At 55.3% G+C, this 8947-nt stretch overlaps 2 protein-coding genes across 5 annotated transcripts in view; one reads left to right on the forward strand and one right to left on the reverse strand.

The window, feature by feature from the left end:
- The window catches only part of CLIC3 (chloride intracellular channel 3), a 1999-nt gene extending 1520 nt beyond the window's left edge, over positions 1 to 479 (forward strand). Inside the window, exons 5-6 of the mRNA XM_012808245.2 lie at positions 1 to 180; positions 250 to 479. The exon at positions 1 to 180 is cut by the window's left edge and continues 3 nt beyond it. Coding sequence (XP_012663699.1) covers positions 1 to 180; positions 250 to 432 — 363 coding nt within the window. The 3' untranslated portion in view covers positions 433 to 479. The remainder of the gene's footprint in view (positions 181 to 249) is intronic.
- A 707-nt stretch (positions 480 to 1186) lies between these two features.
- PAXX (PAXX, non-homologous end joining factor) lies at positions 1187 to 2907 on the reverse strand. Of its 4 annotated transcripts, none has more exons than XM_023516215.1 (7): positions 2607 to 2907; positions 2466 to 2526; positions 2166 to 2215; positions 1898 to 2088; positions 1743 to 1811; positions 1496 to 1580; positions 1187 to 1397 (listed from the first exon to the last, which is right to left on the reverse strand). In XM_023516215.1, exons 1-7 carry the CDS (start codon positions 2732 to 2734, stop codon positions 1379 to 1381), a joined length of 603 nt encoding a protein of 200 aa, XP_023371983.1. In that variant the 5' UTR covers positions 2735 to 2907; the 3' UTR covers positions 1187 to 1378. The 4 variants fall into 4 exon arrangements, with proteins under 4 accessions (XP_023371983.1, XP_003794985.1, XP_023371982.1 ...); XM_003794937.3 differs by having other exon boundaries at positions 1187 to 1401; XM_023516214.1 differs by having other exon boundaries at positions 1187 to 1422.
- Between the last annotated feature and the right edge of the window lie 6040 nt (positions 2908 to 8947).

The following is an 8947-nucleotide window of genomic DNA, read 5'->3' on the forward strand; positions in this document are numbered from 1 at the left end:
CCAGCCCTGTACCAGCAGTTGCTGCGTGCCCTTGCTAGGCTGGACAGGTACCTGCGCCAACCCCTGGAGCATGAGCTGGAGCAGGAGCCCCAGCTGCGTGAGTCCCGCCGCCGCTTCCTGGATGGAGACCAGCTCTCACTGGCTGACTGCAGCCTGCTGCCCAAGTTGCACATTGTCGATGTGAGTGTAAGCATGGGTGGGGGTGCATACAGACCCTGCAGAGGGTCCTAACAGCACCATTATCCACAGATCGTGTGCACACACTTCCGCCAGGCACCCATCCCCACCCAAATGTGGGGTGTACGCAACTACCTAGACCATGCGCTGCTGGAAAAGGAGTTCAAGTACACATGTCCACACAGCGCCGAGATACTGACAGCCTACCAGCATGTTGTGCACCCACGCCCTGCCCCCTCATCTGCAGCCCCATAAAGGTTTCTCTATCTGGAGTCAGTGTGTCCTGACATCTGAGGGGCCAGAGACCCTACCTGGAAGTGCTTCTAACCCCCAAACCTCCAGGGTAGGACACTAAGCCCAAGGTGAACAAGGAGACAGGGGCAGGAGGGACCAGCAGTCAGGGTGCGGTCCATTTCCCCATGCTTAGCCAGGCCACCCACTTGCAGTGATGGCATCAGGGATCTTGGGGACAGGATTGGGCTCCCAAACCAGTCAGGCCAGGGTTGGGCAGGGCACCCTGGATGGCCAAGGAGGGTGGGGAGGAGAACCCACAAAAGCCATCTCTGGGCTCCAGGCCAGGTGGGCCTAAATTCCACAGCTGGGTCCCACTCAGCAGGCCAAGCCCCTCCCCCTAGGGGCGTCAGGGTGCTGGCCATCCAAACATGTGCCTACAGAGGACTTTCTGCTGTGCGCCTCCTTGTGTGGAGCACTTGCAGCCGTGCCCTACCTGGGTGGGGCCTGAAAGTGGGAATAGAGTTCCAAGCCTGGGAGAGCCCTGCCCCTGGGTGGGCCTGTTTTAGGTCCTGGGCTGTCTAGGCAGGAATATCTAGACAGGTCAGAGATCTCTCTTGCCATCCCCAGACCCAACAAGAAAGAGCCTCCTCTAGAGACCTGGGTGCCTGGTGTATCTGTTATATCCTGTGGCCCCCTACCCAGAGTATGGACCCCAAGGAGGTTCCCTGGTCCCCTCCCCAGGCCAATGTCCAGGAGCCAGAGTGTGACCAACACCTCCACCTGAGAGAACATTTATTTGATGGGGAAGGGACTTGAAGAGCTGTTTTATTCCTTCCCAGCAGCAGGACAGGCAGGTGGAACTGGTGGTGGAGATTTCCCAGTGGGGGGCCTTGGAGGTTGCCCCTCCCCCGCATGCAGACTCTCAGCAGAACCACATTTTTGCTGTACTTTCAGGTTTCATCAAAGTTTACACCACCAGCTGGTTTCTTACTAGGACAGAAGAGGGTGACACTATGGGGTGTGGAGGGAGAGGTAGAGTCCAGGCTCAGACCGTAGGCACAGGAAAGGGCCAGTGGGCAAATACCTCTTGAAGCCAGGGTTGATGAGGGACTCTCCTGGACACCGTCTCCTGACTCCAGGTCCAGAGCCGCTTCTCTGGGGATCTGGGTCTGGGGGGAAATACGATGCAAGGGCTCCTAAACCTGACAACAGCCCAGGTCACAATTCCCTCTAAAAACATAGGTCCTCTCTCACTTGAGGCTTCTTCTGGGAAAACTGTGTTCCAGGAGAAAGAGCACAGCCCCAACCCAAGTCAGACTGACACACCTCACCTGGCAAGAAAAGCTGAGGCCCTGTATGCCTGGGGTTCTTCCTGGGGCTGGCAGCTATCTCTTCTGTGGCTGGGGGAAAAAGCCAGTGGACAGCCCACTTGGTGTCAGGAGCAGGGGATCCTAATGAGGGTGGAAGATTCCTACTCCCATCTCACCTGCCAGCTGCCGCTCCAGGCTGAACACACGTTTTGCTAGGCCCAGTGTCAGTGCCTGCAACCTAGGGGCTGCCGCTGGGCCAGGCACCTTGGAGAGGTCAAAGGCCAGGGCCGAGGGCCCCTCTGAAAAGGTCAGAGATGCTCTGTCTTCCTGCAGGGTCAGAGTCACAGCTTGCTGCTCACAGGCTGCCCTGGGAGAGGAGAGGTGCTGAGTACTGTGGCCAGACCCACCCGACTCCCACCTCTTTTCTCCCTGCTTGCGTCTTACCTGAACCGAGGAGTGATGTCTTCAGCTGCATGCAGGCCAAAACGGGCTTTCTACAGGGCACAGGGGCTTGTCACCAGCTTCCTGAAGACCCTAGACCCACTGGGGGCACCCCAAACCTGCCAGACCCCAGAGCCACCTGGGATCCAAGGACAATTTCAAGACTACAACAACTAAGCAGGGAAATGGGGGTGCGCAGTCCCTTTGGGGGAATCCCAGATTCCCTTTAGCGCATAGATGCTTTGGCCTGCAGGTATGGGGTGTTGCAAGCTCCCTAACCTGTCCAGGTGCCCCGTTACTCACGAGGGCAGCCAGGCTGTCCGGCGTGAAGCAGGTGCTCCACAGCGTCACTGCGTCAGTCACACTGGGACCGGGAGAGGAGCGGCTATCAGGCGGGGCCGCCCAGACACCCCGAGCCCCACACCTCCCGCCGACCCCACTCACTAGAGGTTGAAGCCGCCGCAGTCCCCACCCCCGCTTCCCTCTCCCTCACAATAGCACACAAAGCGGGGCGGCCCGGGGCCCGGAGGCAGCGTGCAAAGTGGCGGGGACAGCGGCAGCGGTAGCGCCATCGCAGCTCTTCCAGCCGAGACCCGGACACAACAGACCCGAAAAGCCGGAAAAGGCAGGCCTGTTGTGTGTTTAGTGCGCCTGCGCGGAATGTCGGTTTCAGAAGCCAAGCGCTAGTCGGTCGTGAGGCCTAGGGAGCCTGAGTAGGTCGGAGCCTGGCCCAAAGCTGTCTCCTCAGAGGCTGGGCCCGCACTGAGCGGAGCCCGGGGGCAGAGCTTAGTGCGAGGGCCGGGGACAGAGTCAAGGCTGTGTCCTGGCACCGGAGCGCCACCCTTGGCTCCGGTGGGGAGGGTTACTCAGCAGCGCTCCTTAGTCCCGGCGGAGTCTCAAGTTCACCCCTTGGATTAGGCGGGCACGTCCCGCCCCTGGCCCAGCGGCAGCCCTCACCAGCACATCGTTTCTAGATACAAACACGAGGCTTCCTAACACCTAACTGCAGCATGTCAAAGGACAAAAAGTGAGTAAAGGATAGTAACCAGTGTAGGGGGTTTCCCACTCCTCCATGCATCCCACCTATTACTGCCAGGTCTCTTGCATGCCTCACGCTGTCTTAGGCCTCCAGGACATCTGGACCTATAGTCAAGGTCTCTGATCCCCCGGGACTTGTAAGAGTTAATGGGAGAGACAAATAATAGACAAACACGCTCACTTGGCGCCAAGTGCTAGGCAGAAACTGCAGCTGATGCTGCAGGATGGGAGCACCCTGGATGGGGAGCAGGTGCTGTCTGAATTGCAACTTTGAGCTAGACAAGGAGGGAACGTGCCAGAAGAGAGGGTCCCAGGCACAGGCCCTGTGGAAGGAGAAGAACAGCTCTGCTCAAGGCTTTGCAAGAAGGCTGGGGTGACTGTAGGGTGGCTGTGGGGCGGGCCAGTGAGTTTGCAACCTGGGCTGTATCACAAGTGATCCTCAGCTTCTTCCTTCTGGTTCACTGCCCTTCAGGCCTGCTGAGACTCATATCTTAGGGCCTTTGCACGAGCTGTTGTGTCTGCCTGGCACATCCTTCCCCCAGACTCACCTACTTCCTGTGTCTTACACTCTTTCTTTTAGATCTATACTCAAAAGTCGCCTTCCCTGGTCACTGCACATAACATTTCAGCTCTCATAACACTCTCTGTTTCACTTGCTTATTTCTCTTATTGTCACTTTATAAAGGACATTCTAGTTTACCTATTGTGGTAGCAGTCTCTAGGATGGCCCCAACCATTCCAGCCTCCTGGAGAATTATACCTTTGTGTAATCTTCTTCCCTCGAGCTGGATGTTTTTCTAGTTACTAGAATATGGCAGAAGTAGTGGGATGTCACTTCTCCCTCCCTCCTATATTGCCCAGCATGACATGAGACAGCCCTGTGGAGATGTCCGTGTGGCAAAGGATTAAAGACTGCCAATAACCAGTGAGACAAGGTGAAGCAAACATCCTCCTTCCCAGCTGAGCCTTCCCATCAAACCATAGCCTCAGCCAACAGCTTGATCTTGTATTGGAGGGCCAGATTTCTGACAAGCCAGCTGTGATGGCTTACACCTATATCCATAACACTTTGGTAGGCCAGTGCAGGAGGATCACTTAAGTCCAACAATTCAAGACCAGCCTAAACAACACAGCAAGGCCCTATGTCTAAAAAATCTTTTTAAATCACTCAGCCTTGGTGGCACACATCTATAGTCCCACCTACTCAGGAGGCTGAGGTAGGAGGATCACTTGAGCCCAGGAATTTGAGGCTGCAGTAATCTATGAGGCCATTACTGCACTCTAACCTGGATGATAGAGCAAGACCCCATCTATTAAAAAAAAAAAAAAAAAGAGGCCCGGCACCTGTATAGGCAGCTAGGGTGCTGGCCACATACACCGGAGCTGGTGGGTTTGAATCTGGCCCAGGCCTGCCAGACAACAGTGACAATTACAACGAAAAAAAATGGCTAGGCATTGTGGCCAGCGCCTGTGGTCCTGGCTGCTTGGGAGGCTTGAGGCAGGAGAATTGCTTAGGCCCAGGAGTTTGAGGTTGCTGTGAGCTGTGACGCCATAGCACTCTACTGAGGATGACAAAGTGAAGCTCTGTCTCAAAAAAAAAAAAAAAAAGTGGGCCGCAACACACACTTGTTTAACGCTGCCAAATTTGGGGGTAATTTGTTATTCCGCAGTAGATGTGATACACTTATTTGTCCTGCTTACTGTCAGTCTCTCCTGTGAAGTCCGTGAGTGTGGGTAAAAGCTAGTGTAGGCTGGCATCCCCAAGAACTGGAGCAGCATACAGCCATGGGCCTCAGCCTCTCTGCTGTTATGTACACTTAAGGTGGGGGGTAGTGGTGGTGGAATATCCATTAGAATAGATGAAAACTAGGCTGGGAAATGTCTAGATAGAAATCAGCAGCTTAGAGGTAGGATATAAATAAAACTAAAAAGCAACTAACAATTACCCTCCAGCTGCAGCTATTTAACCTGTGGGCCGTAACTCTCATTAAAACCCTACCTTTGGGCTCGGCGCCTATAGCTCAACTGGCCAAGGCGCCAGCCACGTACACCTAAGGTGGTGGGTTCAAATCCCCAGCCCGGACCCGCCAAAACAACAATGACGGTTGCAACCAAAAAAAAATAGCCGGGCCTTGTGGCGGGCGCCTGTGGTCCCAGCTACTTGGAAGGCGGAGGCAGGAGACTCGCTTGATCCCAGGAGTTGGAGGTTGCTGTGAGCTGTAATGCCATGGCACTCTACCCAGGGGGACAGCTTGAGGCTCTGTCTCAAAAAAAAAAACAAAAAAACCCTACCTTTGATACCTTTGATCTGTACTTTAATGCTCCTCTGTCCTTCACTCTGATAGCACTCTTCCTTAAACAAAAAACTGCCTGTTTAATTAAAATATAAGACTGATACCTTCTCACTTTTTTACTTAACATATGCATGCCCCCAAAAGACCAACAAAAAGGCCTTGGATAATTGGGTGGAGGCTGTTCCTACCTGTCTTGCTAGAAGCTGATACAGTGTTTTCTCTCATGGGTCAAGAAACCATGTGTGCATGTCAATTTATCACACCTCCTCTCCCTCTGTATGCTGGACTCTGGGCAGTCAGGTAAAGTCCCTGCTTGGGGAACTCCCAGTCCCCTGCACTGAGGCTCAGTTCCCGGGTTGCAACACATGAGGACAGGGGTTTCTGTTTTATTTGCCACCATATCTGTCTCTTCAGTGCTTAATGCCTGGTACATAGAGATGCTCAATGAATGTTGTGAATGAATGAATGGATGGATGGATGAAAGGTGTGGGCTGGTGGAGGTTTCAGCAGGGTGGATGGGGAGTGGGACCTCTGATTTATGCACGTAAAGCACACAGATGCAATCATTTTTTGCTGGAGTGCAGTAGCATAATCGTAGCTCCCTGCAGCCTTGAATTCTTGGGCTCAGGCAGCCCTACCTCCTCAGCCTCCCAGGCTGCAGATGTGATCTTGAGATGGGGCAATTATCTTGGATTTTCTGGGTGGGCCCTAAATGCTACCACCTCAATTGTTCTACCATCCAGATGAATCAACTAACATTTTGACAAATTTACAATCAGTATTATGTTATTATTTTGCTGAACCATACAGGCAATATGCCATTTACCCCCCCCCCAATTCTTTCTTTTTTTTTTTTTGAGACACAGTCCCACTTTGTCGCACTCTACTGAGGGCGACAGCACAGAGTGCTGTGCTGTCACAGCTCACAGCAATGTCAAACTCTTGGACTTAAGCCATTCTCTTGCCTCAGCCTCACAAATAGCTGGGACTACAGGCACCTGCCACAACGCCTGGCTACTTTTTTGTTGTAGTTGTCATTGTTGTCTAGCAGGCCTGGGTGGAGTTTGAACCCGCCAGCCCCGGTGTATGTGAGCTACGGGCGCCAAGCCTATCCTCCAATTCTTCAGGACATCTTTATTTTATTTTTATTTTAAATTTTTTTTAGTAACAGAATCTCACTTTATCGCCCTCAGTAGAGGGCGTCACAGTTCACAGCAACCTCCAAATCCCGGGCTTAAGTGATTCTCTTGCCCCAGCCTCCCTGGCTATAGGTGCTGGCCTCAATGCTCAGCTATTTTTTGGTTGCAGTTGTCATTGTTATTTAGCTGGCCTGAGCTGGGTTTGAACCTGCCAGCCTCGGTGTATGTGGCTGGCACTATAACCACTTCAGGACATCTTTAAATAACGATATTCTCCCCAATGAATACAAAGGCAGGGCAGTTTTATTCATGGCCCTGGCGTCCTCTCCCCCCACCCTCAGCAGGGAGGGTCTGGGCCAGAGGTGGTATCACACTGGGTCTCTGCAGCAGCCTGGCCTTGCGGGGCACAGGTAGTGGGGTACCCTGGGCCATGGGAGGAGAGCCTGGGGCTGAAGTTGCCCAGATACAGTCTCCCCACGTTGCCCTTGGGGAGGTCCCGGGAAGGCCAAGATGATCCACAGCGTTCCTGAAGCCTTGGGTGCAGGTGGCTCCAGGTTCGTGCAATGACTACACACTGCTGAGCTAGGGCACACCGTTAGTCTGGGCGTCCAGGATCCTCGGGAACCAAGAAAACCCCTTCACTGCCTCCCTCCCGCAGACCTGAACTTTGGCGAGTCCCAGGCTAAACGCCTGCCGAGACAAGCAAAGCCTGGCAGTGCCCAGCGAGGGGCTTGCCCCATACCCCACATCCACAACTCCCCACTGACCAGGTCCAAGACCCAGCACCAGACAGAGGAGGGGAGTGGGGCCAGCTCCTCCCCCAGGGCACCTCCCCACCTTGCCTGTCCAGAGTTGGCCCTCAGCAATTCCCTCCTTTCCAGTCCCCCCCCCAGCTTCCCTGCCCCGCCCCTCTCTTTCCCACCCCCATCGCCACACCTCCACCTCCTTGAGGCACAGTTGGCCACAGGCTTTGAGAGACCATTTATTGAGCTGGAATAGGGGTGTGGAGAGAAACAGGGCTCTGTGGGGCAGCGCTCCAGGCTGGATCCCTCACTGCAAAACATGGGCAGGATGGGGGTGGAGGGGAGGCTCCTGCTCCCTGTCCTGCCCAGTCCAGCAACCAAGCCCTATTGCTGCCTGGGGCTCCTGGCCTGGTGCTGTGGTCACCACTCCCTACCCCTACTGGGATGGCCCCACTGTGCCACCCTGACCCCACGGGGAGAGGCCTCCTGCATTGGTCAGCAAGCACTGCGCACTGTGTGGTCCACTCACCTGGGACAGGGTGCCGGCACACTGGTCTGTGGGAGAGAGCAGGCCTGAAGAGCCGATGGGGGACACCCTTTTCCTGGGGTGGAGGCCCCCAAACTGCCATCTCCTCCTGGGGGCAACTGCCCGGGCAACATCTTGCCCTCCCCAGGCTCAGAAAGATGTGGCTGCCCCTGATGGGGACAGTGGAAGTGACATTTGGGGCCTGGTCCTCCCATCAGGAGCGAGGGCAATGCTCACCGGACTTGGGCAGCAGGGCGCCCTGGCTGGGGCTCAGGCCCACTTGGGATGCCAGCAGCTGCATCTTCTGGGCGCCTTCAGGAAACAGCTCCGGGGCTCGGGCTGAAGGCAGGGAGCCCGATGAGGACTGAGGGGCAGCCTCAGGGAGGAGGGGAGAGGAGGGGTAGCCATAAATGGAGGTCTCAGGGTCATGCCTGCATGTTCAGAACATGCTGGACCGGACATTGGGGCAACACTCTGGATTGGCCCTCCTTAGGGAGAGACCTGTGCCTGGAGAGGAAGTAGCTGTCAGGACCTACACCCAACTTGCCACCCACCATAGAGCTGCAGCCAGATATTCTGCACATCCCCCTTCTGTGTCTTGAAGTATAACAAGGCGAAATGCTGGTAATCCGTGAAGGCCACGCGGATGTCAGTCTGGGCCATAGCTGAGGGAGGGAAAGCTGGTGATCCCCACCCAGGACACCCCCACTCACCCTGGGATGCCCTGCTCTCAGAGTGCATAACCCACACATGGCCCCTCTAGATCCAGCAGCCTGCACAACCCCCAAGACTCCCCACACCCTCTGCCCTGCTCGCGCCTGGTCCAGCTTCACCTGGGTTGCTGAACTGTCCCTCTGTGGCCCCCTTGGTGAAAGTCATGTCCATCTTCTGGCACCTGCCGTCCAGCCTGGGGACAGGAGCCCAGCTAGCCCTCTGAGCAGTCCTCAAGCACCCAGCCCAGGACTCCTTGCTCTCCTTGCGGCCTAGTCCTGCCTGATGTCTTAAGGATACTGCAACCAGGCTCGGCGCCTATAGCTCAACAGGC

Source organism: Otolemur garnettii, unplaced genomic scaffold, assembly GCF_000181295.1.
Source record: "Otolemur garnettii isolate 467f Iridium unplaced genomic scaffold, OtoGar3 scaffold00087, whole genome shotgun sequence".
NCBI classification, from domain to species: Eukaryota; Metazoa; Chordata; class Mammalia; order Primates; family Galagidae; genus Otolemur; species Otolemur garnettii.